Below are 23,143 nucleotides of genomic sequence, written 5' to 3'. Positions count from 1 at the left end.
GGATCTTAGTTCCCATGACCCCTGCAGTCACAGTCTGAGGCACTAGGGAATTAGACTTAACCAAACGAGTGAGTGGGGGAAGAGAACACGATTGAGCCTGCAGCGCAAGTAAAGTCAGTTCTGCACCTTATGGATTTCCAAGTCATAGTTTCCTGTGCAAACAATCATCTGACGTGGATGTCATACAGCAAAAGGAAACAGAATTACACACTGAGCCCACAGGGCCTGAGGGTGAGAAGGCAGGTGAGGCAGGGCCTTTGGATGGCAGCATCACAGAGGTTTTCAACAAACAGTGAAAGAGAAAGCACCGGGGGCTCCCAGGACTCCAGCACCTTGACTCCGGGACTATCAGAAGATACAAGCCAAGCGTCAGAATTCTAATTTGAATTTTTCCAATCTGAAACATCTAATGTTTAGTTTGGCCTTTGAGTGTGATTTAGGAACACAGGTCCACACAAGGACCAGCTTCTCTCAAGCTGGGTGTGCCCTAGAAGCAGACAGCATCATTACCTGTGTCCTGGGAGTCTTGGGAGAGCCGTCATAGAACAGCAGAAGCTAATGTGGCAGAAAAAAGCTGGCTGAGTTACGGATGCAATGCGAAGCTCAGGGACTGAATAACACTCCCCTGAACCCTCCAGAGCCAAACAATCCCGCCCTGTTAATCTCACCCACATCACCCTAATTCCATCCCCACCAAACCGTCAAGGCAATAGCACCTCATTCAAAACCTTGGTTCCCCGAAATCCAATTTGAAGGTTAGAAGGAGTATTCTTGGGACTGGGTTGGGGGTCATGTTAGAAAACAATCTCTCTCCTCCAGCTGAGCACACGTGTTTTTCTTCCAAGGCTTGCTTTTGTGAAGCAAAACACGCTGTAGCAGATCTTTCAGGAAATGGCGCTCTCAGTACTAGTGAAAAGTGAGAGCGCCAATGAGTTTCAAAGGTAGAAATTTGATCAACAGTAGCACTGACATACACACACAACCACGTGTAACATAGCTAGCTAGCGGGGAGCTGCTGCATAGCTCAGGGAGCTCGGTTCAGCGCCCTGTGATGACCTAGAGGGTGGGATGGGTAGGGTGGGAGGGAAGCTCAAGAGAGAGGGGATATACGTATACTCATGGCTGAGTCACAGTGTTGTACAGCAGAACTAACACAACATTGTAAAGCAATTATACTCCAATTTTTAAAATAATTTTTTTATGGTAGAAATTTTTCCATGTAAACACCAATGCCTGACTCAGTTGTACAGAAGTAAGAAATGCTACCAGGTCTGTCAAAGGCCCCAGGACCAACATCATTCTGCACAGAAGCAGCTTTGTCTTCTCATTTTGAGAGATTCCTTTTAAAATGGTCTTCCATACGTTCAGTTCAGTTCAGCCGCTCAGTCATGTCTGACTCTTTGCACCTCCATGGACTGCAGCACACCAGGCCTCCCTGTCCATCACCAACTCCTGGAGTTTACTCAAACTGATGTCCATTGAGTTGGTAATGCCATCCAACCATCTCATTCTCTGTTGTCCCCTTCTCCTCCCACCTTCAATCTTCCCCAGCATCAGGGTCTTTTCAAATGAGTCAGTTCTTTGCATCAGGTGGCCAAAGTAACAGAGTTTCAGCTTCAGCATCAGTCCATATGTAAAGAAGCTCCACACATAAAGAAGCTTTTTTCCTGACAGGGCATGGTTTTTCAGTTCTATAAACTAACATTAATGAGCAATCACTCTGCCCCACAGCACACGCCTTTCATCTGAGGACAGAAACATCTCTTTCCTGCATCCCTGACATCATTCTAATACAATTTATCACTTACTGGGCCCTGGTTACCCAAGTGGTTCTCTTGGAACGCTGCACTGAAGGTAGAGTGACTCACCTCGTCTTTACTAGAGGTTTTGAAGTTGAAATCCTCTCCAAACTTTGCTACATGTAGCTAACTTGCTCAAGTTGCTAGATTCTATTCTCAGCTTTCCTGGCCTCTGCTTCCTAATCCATATCTTGTGTCAACTAATTCTCACTACAGACATGGTCAGCATTTGTCTAGAATGGCTAGAAAACAGGAAATCAAGATGTTATGGCTTTTCAATGTTTTTATTTTTTTTACCAAAGTAATAAATTTTAATGAAAAGGACTAAATGCAGTTTAGTATAACATCTGTTGGCATTCTTCATGTACGTAAGAAAGATGCCACCCTCTTTTCATTCATCCACTTTTCAAAGTGACCTCGTCACACCTAGAGGAGGTAGGTATATGCTATGAGCACCAAGGTCCTTATTTTTTCAGAGAGAAAAATACACAGTTGAGAAAAAAAATTAACTTATCACAATATACACAGAGGATCATTGGCAAGGCCAGAAACAGAATCTAGGGCAATCTAGATACTTAATGCCTGCTCCATCCACCAGCTTTCAGTCATCAGTCTTTAGACTCTCTGAGCTCAAAAATATCACAAACTCCCCACAAAGCTGAGTACTCTGAGTAATAACTGGCCATGCGAAATTCTCCACTTTTCCCTCCTCTCTGCCTGGCTTAAGGGGAATAGGCTGCTGCTGCTGCTGCTAAGTCACTTCAGTTGTGTCCGACTCTGTGCGACCCCATAGACAGCAGCCCACTAGGCTCCTCTGTCCCTGGGATTCTCCAGGCAAGAATACTGGAGTGCGTTGGAGGGCACACCAAATATTTTCTTTTCCTTTCATAAGAACAAGCCATTCTTTACCTGTTGAACCATTTTTACACCCAGGAACTACTCTCAGCTGCTCCACAGAACCTCAGATCCCACCTATTTGCTAAGCTAGCCTCAAATCAGTCAATACAAACATCACGACTTCCACAGGATTATATTACAAAATGATTAAGATTTCACAGGTGGAACCAAAAGGATTAATCAAATTTAAATTTAATTTTTAAAATTTCTCCTTAAGAAAGAGGTACAACAGAAAATAAAAATGTTGAACGCTACCACCTGGAACAGAGACTGCCCACTCTAACCTTGTTCAATGGATGATCACCAGTCAAGACACATAAGGAAAAAGAGCTGTGGCCACCTGAGCTCATAGGGAGGAGGATCTTGGGCTACAAGTGTCAGTGATTCAGGAGAGTCCAGCTGCTCTGAGATGACAAGTGCCCCCAGAGGCATGTTTGCCCATTATGGGACACAGAATCAGTTACATCAGCACCACGAGGAAGTGGAGCCTCTGGAAAATGCACCCCGATTCATTATAGTCACCAGAGAGTGTACTCTGTGCAGCCATAAGGTTAACCAAAAAGAAAAGTGAAGTCACTCAGTCGTGTCCAACTCTTTGTGACCCCATGGACTGTAGCCTGCCAGGCTCCTCTGTCCATAGGATTTTCCGGGCAAGAATACTGGAGTGTGTTGCCATTTCCTTCTCCAGGGGATCTTCCTGACCCAGGGATCAAACCTAGGTCTCCTGCACTGCAGGCAGACTCTTTATCATCTAAGCCACCAGGGAAGCCCAAAAAGAAAACAAGCATTTATTAACAAATACACATGTCATCCATTATGTCCACAAACATTACTGAGTGGCTAAGATAGTCCAGGCACAGGAAATGCCAAAATAAATGAAATCCCAAACACAAGGAACTGACAATGAACACTTCCAAGAAAGCCAGAAAATCCTCTTGGCTCAAGATTATCTGCTTTCCCCCCTGGCCCGAGGCTGGTGCTTGGATCCCTCTCATTGGACTGGTACTGCCATGTCCAGGCCTGTCCTTCAAAGAGCAAACACCCAGGACACAGACCCCATCAAGCTCCCATCCTCAGCTTCAATATGTTCATCAATTTATCAGGTTGATTTTTCTCATGCCAGGAAAACTTGACAAGGATTTCATGAGGTAGGGTGATGCTTTCTTAAAGTAAAATAAAGTTTTAAAAAATGACAGGGGATGTTAGATAGAGAAAGTGGTAGTAACCAGGGGACCACAACTCTTTAAGCAGCGTTTAAGGATCACAAACAATGTTAACATGCTGAATCTACCTGAGAAAAATGTGCATCAGACATCACGGGGCTTCTGTATCTTAGTCTGCCTTTTCCTAGACACTGGGGTGAGTGGGATTTCCTTCTGCAGCTCTGAAATGTACAGATGACTGTACCACATTGGCCTCGAATATATAAGTTAACAGCAAATCAGTGATTTTTCTCTAGCTAGCCTGTAATTACAAATGTACACATTTATCGACAGGGCAGAGTTTACAACTGGGCTGGTGTCCCTTCAACACCACTGAATGGGACCAAAGAGAGACAGAGTGAAGACTCCAGCCTCCACAAACACAGCCTGCAGCAGAAAGCAGGACTCAGGCAAAGTAGGCGTGGCAGAAGACAGCCACGGCCAGCAGAATGATGCCGTTGATGTTCACCACCATCCGCCACAAACGCTTCTCCGAGGTGTCTGTCATCTTCAGCTTCATGGCTGCCTCCTCTTCCTTCGTCATTTTGGGGCCTTTCTGCTGGTCCAGGCCGCAGAACATGTCATAGGCCTGCCTGAGGCATCCTTTTTTCTCCTCAGAAGCTTCTGTGTCTGGGGAAAGGAATAAAAGGACTGTTGGATACAGAAGCAGGAGGTACTAGAAAAGATCTCCAGAGGAGATATCAGGCCATGACACATCTGCCACTCTGCACACAACTCCCACTTTTCTTGTTTGCAGGAATAACAATGGTGCAGATTAAGGTTTGAATAAATGTAATTAATTATAAGATGATGTTAACAGTTGGATTCTCCATAATATACTATGGTGGTATATTTTACCTCTGTTGGGCCCAAAGGAAATACATTTTGATTTCAGACACTCAGAATCAAACAAGAAATAATAGCTTATGAGAGAGAAATGTTAACCATTGACTGGGGGACTGTGACATGTGAAGAATGTGGAAAACCCACCTCTCAACCAGAGAAGCCCATATCTGTTTGCCACATCACTGAAAGCAATGAGTCTGGCATGACTCGAGAGTGTACTGACCGCACCTGGAAATCCCAAGGCTTCACAACAGATCCAGTCATGTGGCAAGGATTGGTCTGTTCAGTCCCTGATCCAGGGCAGCAAGTGAGCAACACTTCAAGGGCTTAAGACCTGATACTGCTGAGTCAAACCATTCAACTGACCTTGCCACTAAAAAGTGGATGCCCACCAAGGGAACTAATTCTGTCCTCTGACCCCAAGTGTGGCATTAAAGGCAAGCAGACCTGGGTTAGAATCCCAGGTTTGTGACTCACTAGATATGAAATCAGAGAAGGCAATGGCACCCCACTCCAGTACTCTTGCCTGGAAAATCCCATGGACAGAGGAGCCTGGTAGGCTGCAGTCCATGGGGTCGCTAAGAGTCAGGCACGACTTCACTTTCAATTTCACTTTTCACTTTCATGCATTGGAGAAGGAAATGGCTACCCACTCCAGTATTCTTGGCCTGGAGAATCCCAGGGACGGGGAGCCTGATGGGCTGCCGTCTATGGGGTCACACAGAGTCGGACGCCACTGAGGCGACTTAGCAGTAGCAGCAGCAGCAGCAGCAGCAGATATGAAATCAAGCCCACTGTGTTTTCAGCACCATGGTCAGAGACCACTGCCCTCCCCTCTCCAGCCCAGTACCAGCAAACCACACATGACCGTGTGCTCCCACACCTCTGCACAGCGCACATCACCACGACCATCCTCCATGTGTGCGCCCCTCCCATGTAGGGAGGAGAAGCTCCAACACAGAAACTGAGGAAAACATTGCTCCGCGATCAGGATAAGTCTCTAAGCATTGACTAAGCATCATCTTGGAGCTCTGAAGAATTGGTGCTTTCAAACAGTGGTGCCAGAGAAGACTCTTAGAGTCCCTCAGACAGCAAGGAGATCAAGCCAGTCAGCCCTAAACAGAATCAGCCCTGGATACTCATTGGAAGCACTGGTGCTGAAGCTGAAACTCCAATACTTTGGCCACCTGATATGAAGAGCTGATTTATTGGAAATACCCTGATGCTGGAGAAGATTGAAGGCAAAAAGAGAAGAGGATGGCAGATGATGAAATGATTGGATGGCATCACCAACTCAATGGACATGAGTTTGAACAAACTCCAGGAGAGAGTGAGGACGGGGAAGCCTTGTGGGCTGCAGTCCACGGGGTCGCAAAGAGTCAGAAACGACTTAGCGACTGAACAACAAACAACAATAAGCATGATCTTAGTGGACTTGCAAGGAAATCTGATATTTTAAACATGATGTGGTAAGCCAGCAAGACACAAGACCCTAAGAGCCTCTATCTCATCCCACTGATATCACTAGAACTGACCATAGCTTTGGTTTCAACTGCTTTCAGTTTATAAGCTAGTGTCTTCCCTTGTCCCTAGCCAAGCCCCAAACCAAGTCATGGTGGTGAATATCTCACCTGTGCTTCCTCAATGAGCACTGTAAACCAAAAAGGGAAGAGCTGGGACGATTCTGCATCCTCCTCCTCCCCTTGACAAGGCCTTGAGTAAACTGCCCAAAACCCATTTATCCATCTCACCCCATACCCCGCTCCTCACTCCCCTCCAGAAGAGAGATCTGAGTCTGAAGGCACTTGGTGAAGGCTTCAGTAAGGTGGTCTTGTGGTTAGAGGAGTAACTTGGGAATAGGCTCTGAGCCGCAAATCACCTATTTCTAAGGCATCCTCCCGGGCATCTTGAATGTCCTCGTCTTCTGCATCCAGGTCAATACGCTCCTCTTTGCTGTTACGCAGGCTCCAGCACAGACGGTAGAGCTGTGGAGAAAGCAGAACAGGTTAGCAGGAAGATCCAAGTAGTGTCCTGGGCCAAGAAGTTGGGAGAACAAAGAGATGTGTGTCGAGAAAGGAAAAGGAATGTGGCTCTCAACTCCATCAACAACACAGATAACAGTTTCCATCCACAGCACTATCTCTGAATATGTTGGGAACGTGGATATAAATCATATACATGCACATACCATCCCCTAGCATATGGGCATATTCAGAGGCTGAGACTGTCATGAGCATAGAAATGTTTTGAATGAATGATCTCTTGTTACATATGATAAATGAATTTGTTCCTTTTAGCATTCAGGCTAGGAAAGAAGGCCAGGCACCCATTTATCCAGACCAGCAGTGTAAGTAAGATCAGATTTTTGTACCATATTAATTGTAGACTCATGAGCCAGTTAGAATAGGAAGAGCTGGAGGTATACTTTCTATTGACATGAAACCAGAAACTACTTTATTTCAAGAAGCATGGAACTAAATGTGTTTAGGGCTACAATATTTTAAAAAACTGAGGCATCAAGAAGCAATTAACACAACATAAAGACAGTCTGTGACAGATTTGGCCAATAACTGTGATGGCGGTTCTGCCGCTATAAAAGCAATCTTTGTTTGACATTAAGGTTGGTCACAGTTTTGAAAATTTGGTGCTGAGGTTAAAGGTCTGTTAGGGATTCCTATTTTTGTGTATGCATGAGAAAGGGACCAACAAAACCCTTTCTCTTTCTCTTCAGACAAATGTGATCTTGGGTTAACACTCTAGCTCTGTTCCCTGGAAACCTGAAAAGGGTAGAATGCTAGCTGTGTTGGGTTACCAGACTTCACTGCTTATGGTAAAAAGTGACCCATTATTGGTAATTTTCATCTGCATTGGGAGGGCTGCAAACATTCCCTAAACCAAGGGCGACATCTAGAGCTAAAGAAGAGTACTTGTCATCTTTGAAGTCTTGAATCAATTAGACTTTGATACTGTTTGAAATTTCTTAAATTCCATGGGCAATTGTTTGGAGGCTTCATTGGGAAAAAAATAAAAATAAAGGGTATATCATGCTTCAGATTTCCCTTAGCGTGGTGATTTTTACAACTAGGTATGTCCCTTGCTGGGACCTTTGGAAGCTATGACCTAGAGTCTATCACAAGAAATATGCATTCCTATCTGGGATATAAGCATCCAAGCTGGGGTAACCCTGTGTCAGCCCATGTGATCTCATTGCCGTGCACCTAAGCCGTCACTCGGGCAGCAGGATCCAGAGGACAGTCCCTTGGGCTGAAATGTGGCCTGCTGAAGATACTCTTGACACTGCTCTGCTGGCAAACCGCGCTCCCTGTCCTGTCTTTCTGTGCGTGCTCAGTTGCTAAGTCATGTCCAACTCTCTGCAACACCATGGACTGTAGCCCATCAAACTCATCTGTCCATAAAGTCTCCCAGGCAAGAATACTGGAGTGGGTTGCTATTTCCTCCTCTGGGGCATCTTCCCGACACAGGGATCGAACCCAGGTCTCCTGCATTGCAGGTGGATTCTTTACCACTGAGCCACCTGGAAAGCCCATGTGTCCTTTTACGTGACACCAAAGACAAGGACAGCCTATTTTAGTCATGAGAGTAAGAGGCCTCTAACTGAGCCAAAGCAATCAAGTTGAGTGCTGCAGCATGAATGCAAAACCAGGCAGGACAGCCTCCTGCATGGATACTCACATGCACATCTGCAATGGGCTTGGTGAAGAGGGAGATGGCCAGGATGACGATGATGGTAATGACAAAGAGGATGATGGCAAAGTACAAGTAGTGCACACCACAGATGATCGTGGGACAGTTGCTGGGCTCCATGCAGCTCCCGGTTCCATAGGCAAACTCGGTAATCATACGGGACACCCCAATCAAAAATCCTATGATCAATCCCCAAAAGGCTCCCTGTGAAAGAAAAGCCTGGATGATGAACACTGTATTCGGGAAACAGCTGTGCATTCACTGGGGGACAGAGACGAAAGAATAACAGTGAGAGAAATACGAGCTCCAGGCCATCTGAAACAGGAACGCTGGGGTTCAGAATACGACTGGGGATGTTAGGTCAGGCCTTCAGTGGCTCTGTTTACCACCTCTTAGTAACTCGACTGGGTATTTGAGTGTTCTTAGTTGCTCAGTCATGCCCAACCAACTCTTTTGCGACCCCACGGACCTGCCAGGCTCCTCTGTCCATGGGCTTTTCCAGGCAAGAGTACTGGATTGGGCTGCCGTTTCCTCCTCCAGGAGATCTTCCCAATGGAGGGATTGGACCCATGTCTCCTCCATCTTCTGCACTGGCACGTGTATTCTTTACCACTGAGCTACCTGGGAAGCCCTTGTTTAGAATAGCACCCAAGTTCTCAGTGCCAAAAAAAAAAAAAATCCCTTTAACTTTAAAAATACTTTGAATTTCTCTACCTGCAGCTACTATTACCATCAGACTCCACATTTAGGCACATTCAGTTATAACACAATTACTTGTGAGCTAATCTGTATTCCTTGAAGACATCGAAAGAAATTGGGTCTTTTAGAGGAAGAGGAGAAAGGAACTTTTCCATCAGCCCCTTTTATAGATCCAAAGTCCCCTCACCCTTATCCCTATCTGGCTGGAGTATCACTTCTTGGTCCTTCACTGGGCCCTGAGAAATGCTGGCTGGAAAACGTAGCCCCCTGCAGAACCCAGGAGGTAGCCTGTGCTAGCAATTCCCATGGAGCTGTTTGCCCAGAGGCTACAAGCTTCCCAGAGAGAGCCACACAGTGAGAATCACCCAGAGTAGATGGAAAACACACATCATTACTTGGGAATTAATTTAGAACCTGCAGCAAGGAGAAGGACAGTCCCAAGGTCCCTGGAGGACTTTCCATATAAACCCTCACCAGCACCTTGATTCCTGCTCAAGATCTCTGGAAGTAGAATTCCTCCCAAAGAATATACAAATCCAGAAGGGAATTTCTGTTCCGAATGACTTTTCTAGACATTCTTGATACCTACCGGCTCATTGACTCTCTTGCAGAAAATAGCAAGCAGGAAGACTGCTGCAATGGGTGGTCCCAAGTAACTGGTGATGGACTGGATGTAGTCGAAGAGCTGTCCACTTTGTGCTGACTGCACGATGGGCACCCAGGCGATGCTGACACCGATCAGTACCAGCATGAACAACCTGAAATCAAGCCCCACAGCAGGGTGTCAACAAATGGCTCCACTGGAATAGTTATAGATAGATAGATAGAGAAACTGCCTGCAATACAGGAGACTCAGGTTCAATCCCTAGATCAGGAAGATCCCCTGGAGAATGAAATGGCAATGCACTCCAGTATTCTTGCCTGGGAAATTCCACGTACAAAGGAGCCTGGAGGGCTACATTCCATGGGGTCACAACAAGTCAGACGTGCTGAGCAACTGAGCAACAGCAACAGTAAAGATAAATAGATAGAAAGGTTTACATAACCAGAGCAGGGAAAAATAATTAGCAAATTCATTGAGACTCTTTTCTTCTGTATTCTGCTCCTTCAGGGGCTTCCCTTGGGGCTCAGACAGTAAAGAATCCACCTGCACTGTGGGAGACTTGGGTTCGATCCCTGCGTTGGGAAGATCCCCTGGAGGAGGGCATGGCAACTCACTCCAGTATTCTTGCTTGGAGAATCCCCATGGACAGAGGAGCCTGGTGGGCTACAGTCCATGGGGTCGCAAAGAGTTGGACATGACTGAGCAAATAAGCGCATAGTACTGCTCCTTCAGGAAAATCTTCTTTGCCTGTAAGTACAATGCACTTGATTTTCCATAGTAAAGTCAACCCACTAACCCCCAGGAAATAATCCACTTTGAGAGGCGGTGGAGTTTAGAAACAAAGGTGTGGACTTTGGAGCCAGTCTCCTTTTTTTGGTGTTTTTGTTTGTTTGTTTGTTTGTTTTGGCCGTGCCTCATGACTTATGGGATCTCAGTTTCCCAACCAGGGATTGAACTTGCACCCTTGGCAGTGAGAACACGGAATCCTAACCACAGGACCACCTGGGAGTTCTCTGAAAGTTAAAGTGAAGTCAATCAGTTGTGTCTGACTCTTTGCAACCCTGTGAACTGTAGCCCACCAGGCTCCTCCATTCATGGGATTTTCCAGGCAAGAATACTGGAGTGGGTTGCCATTTTCTTCTCCAGGGGAACTTCCCAACCCAGGGATTGAAATCAGGTCTCCCACACTGCAGGAAGGAAGACTTTATTATCTGAGCTATCAGGGAATCCCTAGCTCTCCTCCTTTTGAGTTTTACTTCAAGTCCTGAAAAGATGGGATGCGTGCTCAGTTATATATGACTCTTCACAACCCCATAGACTGTAGCCTGCCAGGTTCCTCTGCCCTTGAGATTTTCCAGGCAAGAATACTGGAGTGGGGTGCCATTTCCTCCTCCAGTGGATCTTCCTGACCTGGGGATCAGACCCGAGTATCCTGGAATTTCTGCATTGGTAGAGAGATTCTTTACCACTGAATCACCTGGGAAAGATGGGAGGGTTCCTTTTAACCTCCTGATTTAATTAGAAAGAAGGCAGTGGTTCTCTTATCTCTGGAATTTAAGGCAGAAGAGTCTTAACCTAACCTTCACAAAGTAGTGTTCTTGCTCACGTATTTCTCCCTCTAAAGTACCCCTCCCATTGCCTCCCATTTATTCAGATCCTATCCACCATTTAGACATAGATTGGGGTCTCCCTCCCCCAGGAGCCTTGCTCAGCTACTGACTAATACAGTCATCTCTCCCTTCTCTGAGCCTGTGATTGCTCTTACAGGCACCACATCACAGTGCAGAATTGTTTCTTGTAACTGTAAGCTTATTGAAGACAGGGACAAACCCCAGAGCAGCAATCATTGGATGCACAAAAAGTGTGAGCCCCAACACAATCTCAGGGTCAAGAGATCCAGCCCTGAGTAAAGCAACAAAATGATTTTGTTTCCATGTTGCATCTTGAGTCTTATACATAGCAGAGAATCCCAGTAACCATCTTTCAGAGGAAAACCCTGTCAGGGAGCCATGCTGCTTCCTGTGAAGCAGAGGGCAGACTCTGGCCCAGTCTGACCTCCCCTGGGTGCCAGGTGTCTCATCGCCTGCAAGGGGCCTGTCATGTTCCTTTCCTTCCTTTGCCCCAATCTTGCTCATGAGATTTAGGAGGCAGCAGCACTCCCCGGGAAACTTTCCCTGGACAGACATCCCAGGGAGTTTTTCACCTGCCCTGAGGAGGTTGGCCTGCCTTCGCCCTCCAGAGAGACACAGCAGAGCTTCTGCTGGTCCTCTACCCAGAGCCTCTGTTCCATGGATAATCGAGATAATGGGCACACCTGGCCCACAGGTCTATACTTACGGGGTCCAGTATCCTGTTGTGTCCATTAGCCCACTTGACAATAACCAGTGTGCACAGAGTATGGTGTTTTAGACTGTGCAAAGCACATTCACAAGCATAGTATCACCTGACCCTCACAATGGTCCTGTAAAATGCTACAGCAAAGGGTCAAGGCATTGGAGGCACCTGGGCCTAAAAGACGCCCAGAGAGGAGAGTTGCAATGTGCAGGCCTGAGCAAGACAGTGTGGTGCCGGGAGCCAGCATGAGGAAGGAGGCTTGGCATACGCAAAAGCGTGATCAAGCCTCAGGAAACCCCCTGTTCCCAAGCATCTACCCCCAAAACCAGAGTCTACCTATTTTACTGTTTCATGCTATCGCCTACACCTCTGACTTTATGGAGGGCTGTTCCCCACCGGTTCTCTTAGAGAAGGAGAAAACGTGCAGCTCCAAGTCAATAAAAATTCCTGGGCATGGCAAGAGTGTTTCAACTTACAGACTCCTCTGAAGGTTATCTAGCCCGCCTGTATAGGTTCCTCTGGCCACATGTGATTGTTTACAGCCTCCCAACCTGAGAGGCATGAGATGTTTTAGACTTACTAAAGGCAAAATCTTTTGGGAAATTGTCAGTATAGTGGGTTGGTTAGGAATTATATTCGTGAAGGGTTTTTCATCTGTTGTGCCAATAATTGCTGCTAATTCCCTGCCCTGGGTATGACAAGAGTGTCTCAGGTCAAACCTCTCTGCTGACAGACTAGCTTGTGTGACAGGATTATCCATACTCCTGCCACTACGCACATGACTGTTTCAGTTCAGTTCAGTTCAGTACCTCAGTCGTGTCCGACTCTTTGCGACCCCATGAATCGCAGCACACCAGGCCTCCCTGTCCATCACCATCTCCCAGAGTTCACTCAGAGTCATGTCCATCGAGTCCGTGATGCCATCCAGCCATCTCATCCTCTGTCGTCCCCTTCTCCTCCTGCCCCCAATCCCTCCCAGCATCAGAGTCTTTTCCAATGAGTCAACTCTTCTCATGAGGTGGCCAAAGTACTGGAGCTTCAGCTTTAGCATCTTTCCTTCCAAAGAAATCCCAGGACTGATCTCCTTCAGAATGGACTGGTTGGATCTCCCTGCAGTCCAAGGGACTCTCAAGAGTCTTCTCCAACACCACAGTTCAAAAGCATCAATTCTTCGGCGCTCAGCCTTCTTCACAGTCCAACTCTCACATCCATACGTGACCACAGGAAAAACCATAGCCTTCACTAGACGGACCTTAGTCGGCAAAGCAATGTCTCTGCTTTTGAATATACTATCTAGGTTGGTCATAACTTTTCTTCCAAGGAGTAAGCGTCTTTTAATTTCATGGCTGCAGTCACCATCTGCAGTGATTTTGGAGCACCAAAAATGAAGTCTGACACTGTTTCTACTGTTTCCCCATCTATTTCCCATGAAGTGATGGGACCAGATGCCATGATCTTCGTTTTCTGAATGTTGAGCTTTAAGCCAACTTTTTCACTCTCCTCTTTCACTTTCATCAAGAGGCTTTTTAGCTCCTCTTCACTTTCTGCTCTAAGGGTGGTGTCATCTGCACATCTGAGGTTATTGATATTTCTCCTGGCAATCTTGATTCCAGCTTGCGTTTCTTCCAGTCCAGCGTTTCTCATGATGTACTCTGTATAGAAGTTAAATAAGGAGGGTGACAATATACAGCCTTGATGTACTCCTTTTCCTATTTGGAACCAGTCTGTTTTTCCATGTCCAGTTCTAGCTGTTGCTTCCTGACCTGCATACAGATTTCTCAAGAGGCAGGTTAGGTGGTCTGGTATTCCCATCTCTTTCAGACTTTTCCACGGTTGATTGTGATCCACACAGTCAAAGGCTTTGGCATAGTCAATCAAGCAGAAATAGATGTTTTTCTGGAACTCTCTTGCTTTTTCCATGATCCAGCATATGTTGGCAATTTGATCTCTGGTTCCTCTGACTTTTCTAAAACCAGCTTGAACATCAGGGAGTTCACGGTTCACGTATTGCTGAAGCCTGGCTTGGAGAATTTTGAGCATTACTTTACTAGCATGTGAGATGAGTGCAATTGTGTGGTAGTTTGAGCATTCTTGGGCATTGCCTTTCTTTGGAATTGGAACGAAAACTGACCTTTTTAAGTCCTGTGGCACTGCTGAGTTTTCCAAATTTGCTGGCATATTGAGTGCAGCACTTTCACAGCATCATCTTTCAAGATTTGAAACAGCTCCACTGGAATTCCATCACCTCCACTAGCTTTGTTCCTAGTGATGCTTTCTAAGGCCCACTTGACTTCACATTCCAAGATGTCTGGCTCTAGATTAGTGATCACATCATCATGATTATCTGGGTCATGAAGATCTTTTTTGTACAGTTCTTCCGTGTATTCTTGTCACCTCTTCTTAATATCTTCTGCTTCTGTCAGGTCCATACCATTTCTGTCCTTTATTGAGCCCATCTTTGCATGAAATGTTCCCTTGGTATCTCTAATTTTCTTGAAGAGATCTCTAGTCTTTCCCATTCTGTTGTTTCCCTCTATTTCTTTGCATTGATCACTGAGGAAGGCTTTCTTATCTCTTCTTGCCATTCTTTGGAACTCTGCATTCAGATGCTGATATCTTTCCTTTTCTCCTTTGCTTTTTGCCTCTCTTCTTTTCACAGCTATTTGTAAGGCCTCCTCAGACAGCCATTTTGCTTTTTTGTATTTCTTTTCCATGGGGATGGTCTTCATCCCTGTCTCCTGTATAATATCATGAACCTCTGTCCATGGTTCATCAGGCACTCTATCTATCAGATCTAGGCCCTTAAATCTATTTCTCACTTCCACTGTATAATCATAAGGGATTTGATTTAGGTCATACCTGAATGGTCTAGTGGTTTTCCCTACTTTCGTCAATTTAAGTCTGAATTTGACAATAAGGAGTTCATGATCTGAGCCACAGTCAGCTCCCAGTCTTGTTTTTGCTGACTGTATAGAGCTTCTCCATCTTTGGCTGCAAAGAATATAATCAATCTGCTTTTGGTGTTGACCATCTGGTGGTGTCCATGTGTAGAGTCTTCTCTTGTGTTTTTGGAAGAGGGTGTTTGCTATGACCAGTGCATTTTCTTGGCAAAATTCTATTAGCCTTTGCCCTGCTTCATTCCGTACTCCAAGGCCAAATTTGCCTGTTACTCCAGGTGTTTCTTGACTTCCTACTTTTGCATTCCAGTCCCCTAGAATGAAAAGGACATCTTTTTTGGGTGTTAGTTCTAAAAGGTCTTGTAGGTCTTCATAAAACAGTTCAACTTCAGTTTCTTCAGCATTACCGGTTGGGGCATAGACTTGGATTACCGTGATATTGAATGGTTTGCCTTGGAAACAAACAGAGATCATTCTGTCGTTTTTGAGACTGCATCCAAGTACTGCATTTTGGACTCTTTTGTTGACCATGATGGCTACTCCATTTCTTCTGAGGGATTCCTGCCCACAGTAGTAGATATAATGGTCATCTGAGTTAAATTCACCCATTCCAGTCCATTTTAGTTCCCTGATTCCTAGAATGTTGACGTTCACCCTTGCCATCTCTTGTTTGACCACTTCCAATTTGCCTTGATTCATGGACCTGACATTCCAGGTTCCTATGCAATATTGCTCTTTACAGCATCGGATCTTACTTCTATCACCAGTCACATCCACAACTGGGGATTGTTTTTGCTTTGGCTCCATCCCTTCATTCTTTCTGGAGTTATCTCTCCACTGATCTCCAGTAGCATATTGGGCACCTAATGACATGGGGAGTTCCTCTTTCAGTATCCTATCATTTTGCCTTTTCATACTTCTCAACCATAAACAACACAGAGAGTTTGGACTATTTTGAAAGTCTTAATTAGCATAGGGCTTTTCTCATTGTTGAGTCAATGATTGCCGCCAGGCCTCCATATCCTTAGGCACCTGGGAATATATTAATCAACATATTTGGAATATAGAAAAGGAAATATAGTAGTTTTTAAGGTTAGCAATACTAGACTTTTTGAGTTAATGAATTTTCTCTTTTGTAATAGATCACTGTACTTTGTTATAAATCACTGTGTCATTGCTATGTAAAAATGTAACTTTATCACTATCTTAAGACTAAATAGATCTTAAGGGGAACATTGGTGAAAGGATTTTCATTTGTTGGGCTGATGTTTGCTGCTAAATCTCCATATTCCCTGACCTTATAATGAATATAACTAACATATAGGAGAAATAAGTATTAACCTTTAAGATTAATCATGTTAACCTTGGGTTAAATAAATTCCTTTCTTGATTGTAACTCACTACATCCTCACCCTATAGGAATGCAACTTTATTTGGAGGTTGGTGCCTGGTTTGAGAAAAAAACACCCTTGGAAAAAATAAGCTTTTTTGTTATCAGAAAGAAAGGGTTGTAAAATGTTAGCAGGTCTCATGGCCAGAAGATGATGTAAAACCCCTAAGATCTTTGTTTATGTAAAGCACCTGATTTTATTTAAAAAAAAAAAAAAGCACCTGATTTTGATAAAGGTCAGGACTGCTGACCCCCAGGTGACTCTGTATTCATCCCTATGTGTAACAAAAGGTATATAAGCAAACCCCAAAATAAAGAAATCGGATCAGTTTCCGAAAAGACTGTTTCCCCCATGTCGTTCTTTCTTGCTCCCCGTTTTTCTGGCCGAATTCCCATCTGGTGCATGGGTACTCACCAAGCCTACTAATTTTGCCTGGGCTTCTAAGATCGGACCGGGGAGGCCTCAGTGCCTCCTCTCCTTCAGGAGAATGGAAAGACGCCTGTGGCCTACGTAGGTGGTGATTGGTATTCCATGTAAACCAAGTTATTCAGCCTCTTTTTCTCTGCTAATTTTCTAACCCCTCTCTATCTGTAATTAAATAAGTTATTTCCAAGGACACCAACTCCGTCCCCATCTTCGAATCACCCTGGATCCACCGAGGCTGGCCCCAGCAGTGTGGGATGGTATACAGTGCCTAAACAAGGACTCAGTTGGCCGTGGGTTCCAGTCCTGGCTCTGCTGCTATCCAAACTTCTTATTTAGGTATGACAAGCCTCATTTTGTTCACCGATGAACTGAGGTTAGATTAATGATCCCTGATGTTGTTTCATGCTCCAGATTAAATGATCTCTGATGTCGTTTCACGTTCCAGAGGGACACTGTTTCAATGATCTTGGATTTAAAGTTAAATGCCACTGAGAGCGATATAACTTGCCACGGTGGTTACTCTCATTCTACCCAGCATCTACCAGTCTTCCCCATCTTGAGGAAACCTCTCTGGTCATTCAGGTTTTCATGGGGCTTAACAGGGGGAGCTGTACTTACCGTCCTGCGATCATGAGCTCTTTCTCAGATGCTTTCTTCCGGATCTTGGTGTAGATGTCCATGGTGAAGAGGGTGCTGGCACTGTTGAAGATGGAGGTCAGGGAGCTCATGAGAGAGGCCAGCATGACCGACAGCATCAGGCCTCGCAGTCCTGGAAGAAAAGGAGGTTCTGAGTGGTACCTGCTGCATTTCAGCTCTTTTGTGCTTGAAAAGTGTGACAACTCAAGGTTTTTTGCCTTCTGACACCATGCCATATTATTTGATTTATCTCTCCAGGGAGATTAGATGTTTTAAGGAAGGGACTGTGTCTTTAAATTATATTGGAAGTCCACAGCAGTCAACAGAGCTAGGGACAAAGTATACATGCAGTAAATGCTTTCCAGTTGGATTGCCGGTGGTAGTGGTAGTGATGGTAGTGTGTGTGTGTGTGTGTGAGTGTGTGTGTGTGTGTTTCCATCTGAGCTTTTATAAGGTCTCTCATCTGAAAGATTAATGATAATGGACAAATATTTAAACCAGGATTCAAAATATGAGGTTTCAAGAAAGTGAAAAGAGAGCCATAGAAAGGGAGAAAATATTTTCATATATCTAATAAGAGTTTTGGAAAACTATTCTATCATCCTCTAGGTATTGTATCTGTAAATAATTTTATAGCTTTGTTTTAATCTGCAGCCTAACAAGAAGAAAAATAAAGATTGCCTATTCTGATCACTTTGTCATTTGTTGGGAGGGTTTTTTAATGGTTCCTCTTGAGAGTCTATCATGTAGACTACAAACTATAGAAGCTACGAAGATCACCCAACTTTCTCATTTTTTGGTAATAGAATAAAATGTCCATTTCAAGGAATTAGTCTATAGGGCTTCAAGTCTTAGTTCTGCCCTTTGCTCAGGGTAATTCACCAGTTAATTGCTAAGCTGGGCTATAGCTCTCTCCTTTTTGTATCACCTCTTATCAAGCTCACATTCATTTATTCACTCAACAAATATTTGTCGAACATAATTTTACAGCAGTCCAGGAAACAGATAATGGCATATCAGAGTAGCATGATGGAGACAACAAGAGGAGGTAGATGAATATAAGGAGATAACATTGACAGACTTTGGTGAGGGATTGGTGGGGTAATATTTACCAGCTAAGTGAAGAAGGCTGAATCTGCAAATGAGATTTAAAAGCAATAGCTGGAAAGGATGAGGAGAAAACAGGAGAGGATAGTATTATAGAATCCAAGAGGAGGGAATAACTCAAGAAAGAGGAGTGATCGATAATGCTGAATGCTACTGAGGAATATAAGGAAAATATCCATTTGATCTAGCATAGGGAGGTCACTGGGGAATCAGGTGTTTACAGAAGCCAGGTTCCAGCCAAAAAGACTGGCAATGGTTTGTGCAGACACAATATTTTGTCTTGCTTGCCACGCAGCTTTCTATCATGCACAATTCACTCTGGTGTAGTGTTCAGAGCTACCTCACTCAGGATCTGCAGGTCTAAGGAAACAGCATAAACACCCCAACAGAGGCAAGAATCCCAGCCAGAACTCTAAAAGAGCCATGATTCTTGCTAACTGCAACCTTAATTAATAAGCAGCCCAGCTCAGTGAAATTGTTAACTATTAATCCCATTTTTATAAAAGTTGAATAAAAATGATTTGCCCAAGGTCATATATCAAGTCTGTGGTTTAAAAATATATATACAAATTCCTCAGGTCTCACCTTCAGCAGAGTTAACCATGCCAGACACTGAGTTACTGAGTGACCTTAGAAAATCACTTTCTCTGTGCAGGCCTCAATTTTCCCGACTGTAAAATGAACAGGTTTGCCTAGATGATCTTCATGTTTCTTTTCAGTAAAAAAAAAAAAAAAGTTGTTTATTCTAAATTTTCCTGATGAATACCTTTGAATTCTTGGTCTCCTGGGGCCCCTAACCTAAAGAGATTTCCATGCCTTGAGCCAGAATTAGATTTTCCGTCAACATGAAGATGAACAGTAAACACACAGGTCTACCCCAAAACTAACTATTCTGGACTGTAAGTCCTCACTCTCCTGGATTCCACATTCTCTATAGTGAGACACCCCCTTGTATCTGATCTACCTACTGCCTTGAACTCCCTCATCCTAGAGCTAAAATTGCTCTTTGCCATGTTTTTCCTTGGAAAAACCTAGGAGTCAATTCATTCTCCAGGTAGAATTCCATTTGGGTCAAGCCTCATGTTAATGTCTGTTGGAGAGCATCAAAAGACCTTAGAGCATGAAACAGTTGTGTTTTCTTCCTAACACATTTTCAGATGGTCTCCTTCCCTTGCCTGACTGATGGATGAGTGCCAGGACTCACAGAGCCCAACCAAGCCAGAGGCCTCCTTCCCACTGAAGCAAAGACAAGTTCAAATATTAAGGACCCTGGAGTGACTCTCTCTCCTAGACCCCCAGGGTTAGAAACAGCTTTGCCCCAGAAGGCCCACAGACAGTTACGTAGATAGAGCCCAAGTCCAATCAGCCTCCCAAGAGAGACCCTGCCAGCCAGGACAGCTCTCACCATTGGGCATGAGCTCCACCACTAAGGTCGGGTAGGCGATGTTGGTACAGCCAACCTTGGTGCCGCAATATTTCTCACACTCTGAGGGGACGGTGCAGGCAACTTTCTCTGAGGAGAGATGAAGAGTCATGTCAGCAAGCAGACATCAGTAATGTTTCCAGGATTCACCTTGTTCAGCAAGGCGTGCATGCTAGGTGCTCACTCATGTCTGACTCTTTGAGACCCCATGGACTGTAAACCACCAGGTTCCTCTGTCCATGGGATTTTCCAGGCAAGAAAATCAGTGGGTAGCCATTTCCTTATGCAGGGGATCTTCCCAACCCAGGGATCTAATGTGCGTCTCCTGTGTCCGCTGATTGGGCAGGTGAATTCTTTACCACTAGCGCCACCTAGGACAGCGCTTCAAACAGGACATTCCTGCCCACAGCCCTGAAGTGGTTTCACAAAGAATGCAGCCCCCAAGAAGCCCTCTTATGCCATCCCCCCACCCTGCTCTGCCTGGGGAGGAAAGACAGCTGCTAGGCAGAGGAGAGAAAAGTGAAGAAATGCTCAGGGAGGAAAGCAGAGGGAATAGTCCCCAGACTTTAGCTAGCTACAGATGTGAGAATCAGACCATAACGAAGGCTGAGCACCTTCGAACTGTGGTGCTGGAGAAGAGCCTTGACAGTCCCTTGGACTGCAAGGAGATCAAACCAGACTGCAAGGAGATCAAATCAACCCTGAATATTCATTGGAAGGACGGATGCTGAAGCTGAAGCTCCAGTACTTTGGTCACTTGATGTGAAGAGTCAACTCATTGGAAAAGACCCTGATGCTGGGTCAGATTGAAGGCAAAAGGAGAAGGGGGCAACAAAGGATGAGCTGGCTGGATGGCATCACCAACTCAATGGACGTGAGTTTGAACAGACTCTGGGAGATGGTGAAGGACAGGGAAGCCTGGCATGGTGCAGTCCATGGGGTCGCAAAGAGTCATACAGGACTTACAAGCAAACAGCAACACACGCCATAACCTGGCGGTGGGGGGGACACAGAGCAAAAGATGAGTAAACGTTAGCCAGAAGAAGCCTTGGCTAGAGGCATGTCATGACTTCGGAGAATCTGCAAAAGGGGAAACCGTAACTGTCCGTGTAAAGAACCAGGGAACACAATTACACACGTTCTGTGACCTCAAGTCACTCAGTGTCTGGGGCAGGGGGACAATGATGCTTTGTAATCATGGCAAGAAAACAAGAGGGCAGGAAAAAGGAAGAGGGAGCCATGGGGGTTTTTGAAGTGGAAAAGAGAGGTTGGCGAGTCCAGCAAAAGGTGTCACCTGTGAACAGGATGCGGCTGATCATCCCTGGCATCACCATGAGGAACATGGGCAGCAGCTTCATGTACCCACACATGATGCAGCCAGCCTTCACGTGTGACATGTTTTTGGCGGAGAGGCAGCGCTGCACAATGACCTGCCAGGGAAAGCCCAGTGAGGGGGGGGCGGTAAGCAAGAGACCCCCACAACATGTCCTGACCACCCCAGCTCCCACCACCACCCCGGGTCATCAGCCTGGCACTCCCACATCACCAAGACTCAGCAGACCTCAGACCATAGGAGCCTGCCCTGCCTTCCCCAACCCCACAAGCTGCACAAAAGGCAGGAGGCTCTGCAGCAGCCTGGGCAAGACCCTCTCTCATCCCAGGTCTGACAGCATGGGTACCTGGTCTGTGCACCAGTACCACAGGGAGATGATGGTCAGCCCAAAGATGAGCCCAGGCCAGGGCAGGTCTCCCTTGAGAGGATCGCGGAAAATGTGGAAGGAGTCAGCCCTCGGGGTGTAGCACTCTTTCTTGACGGTGGTGTTTCCATAAGAGGTCACAGTTGGAATGGCATTCATGTATTTTGTCACGAAGGCACTGTACCCTCCCACTTCATGGAAAGCTGGAAAACATTGGTGGCAAAAATCAACTTCCTGAAACTCTCAGCTCTTCACAGCAGCTTCTTCTGCGGACGCCCGAGAAGCCCACAGCCAGAACTTGCACTGCGCAATCTCGTCCCATTCTGGGCCTCAGCTTTCTCATCCATAGAATGGGATTATTAACCCTGCCCAGCCCCATCAGGGACTACTGTGTGGGTCCAAAGCAATAACCCGTGAAAGTACTGCAACCACGAGCTTCTTTACAAAGGGCGAGTATTTGAACTATTAAAAGATAGACCTTGGTTTTGAACCAGATTCCGAGATTCTGCTTTGCCCCTCACCACCTGCTATCTGCAGTGGCCTTTGGGATCCTGGACACAGACTAGGCCTCTCCCCGCATCCCAGCAGTGTGGTGGGATGGAAGAGGATGGGTGAGGAAGTCGGGGGCTCTGCCACACTTTGGCTGTGGGAATAAGGTATTCCAGCCCCTGCCCTGCAGAATAAGGCATTTCTTTCTCCTCCCCCAGTCTCCTGAGGACACCAAGGAAAACCAAATGGAAGCTCTTGGAAAATACAGTATAGAGAGAGAATAAGAGGCTTCACAGGACACCCAGAAAGCATGGGCCCCCTTAAAAGTAAAATGGCATTTTATATCCTCCCATAACAAGTACCTCTATTTGCAGGGTTTTCGGTCTTGTCCTTAGGATTTTAAGACAAATAAAATTTCAAGACTGGGGGGATGGGGACTACAGGGTTGCTGATTTTTTTTTTGTTATGGTCAAATAGGGAAGTAAATAAGAAAATGGTCAATTCACCTTAAAAAGCATATTTAACATTCAAATGTAGATGACACAATCCAAGATTTAAGATGTGACATTTAAGTATATTTAGTCTGATAGATATTTAGCCTTATCTTTTTTTTTTTTTTTGGTCCAGTTTTTCTGTGGAGAGAAGACCATAACATCAGAGGCCCACCCTGGGGCCCGCTAGCCCAGACTGTGTAGAGGGCAGCAAGGAATCCAGATGTTGCCTGGGCCAGACCCAACCTGAGACCTCCAGGGCTGGGGAAGGTGTCCCCCGCACACCCACGGTGATGGCCAATCCAGGCCAGTCCACTGCCCCAGGGAGGGCAGAGTGTGCGCAGTTCACTGCCCAGGCCAGTGGCCTCTAACTCTGCCTCCCCACCTCCTCAGCCTGACCCTGCCCCACTTACCAAACCCAGTCAGGATGAAAGACCCCAGGAGCATAATCACCGTCTGCAAGGTGTCTGTGTAAATCACAGCTGCCAGGCCCCCTAAGA

At 45.6% G+C, this 23,143-nt stretch overlaps 1 protein-coding gene across 1 annotated transcript in view; it reads right to left on the bottom strand.

The window, feature by feature from the left end:
• Positions 1-2,067: 2,067 nt before the first annotated feature.
• Positions 2,068-23,143, bottom strand: part of SLC5A1 (solute carrier family 5 member 1) — a 57,356-nt gene continuing 36,280 nt past the window's right edge. Inside the window, exons 7-15 of the mRNA XM_069558662.1 lie at positions 23,057-23,137; positions 21,646-21,866; positions 21,261-21,396; positions 19,949-20,056; positions 17,419-17,569; positions 9,738-9,906; positions 8,438-8,653; positions 6,624-6,729; positions 2,068-4,528 (exon numbers count right to left, since the gene is read on the bottom strand). Coding sequence (XP_069414763.1) covers positions 4,305-4,528; positions 6,624-6,729; positions 8,438-8,653; positions 9,738-9,906; positions 17,419-17,569; positions 19,949-20,056; positions 21,261-21,396; positions 21,646-21,866; positions 23,057-23,137 — 1,412 coding nt within the window. The 3' untranslated portion in view covers positions 2,068-4,304. The remainder of the gene's footprint in view (positions 4,529-6,623; positions 6,730-8,437; positions 8,654-9,737; positions 9,907-17,418; positions 17,570-19,948; positions 20,057-21,260; positions 21,397-21,645; positions 21,867-23,056; positions 23,138-23,143) is intronic.

This window comes from Ovis canadensis, chromosome 17 (assembly GCF_042477335.2).
Source record: "Ovis canadensis isolate MfBH-ARS-UI-01 breed Bighorn chromosome 17, ARS-UI_OviCan_v2, whole genome shotgun sequence".
NCBI lineage: Eukaryota > Metazoa > Chordata > Mammalia > Artiodactyla > Bovidae > Ovis > Ovis canadensis.
Note: the sequence above shows the minus strand (reverse complement) of the source record. Positions and strands in the feature narration are given on the sequence as shown.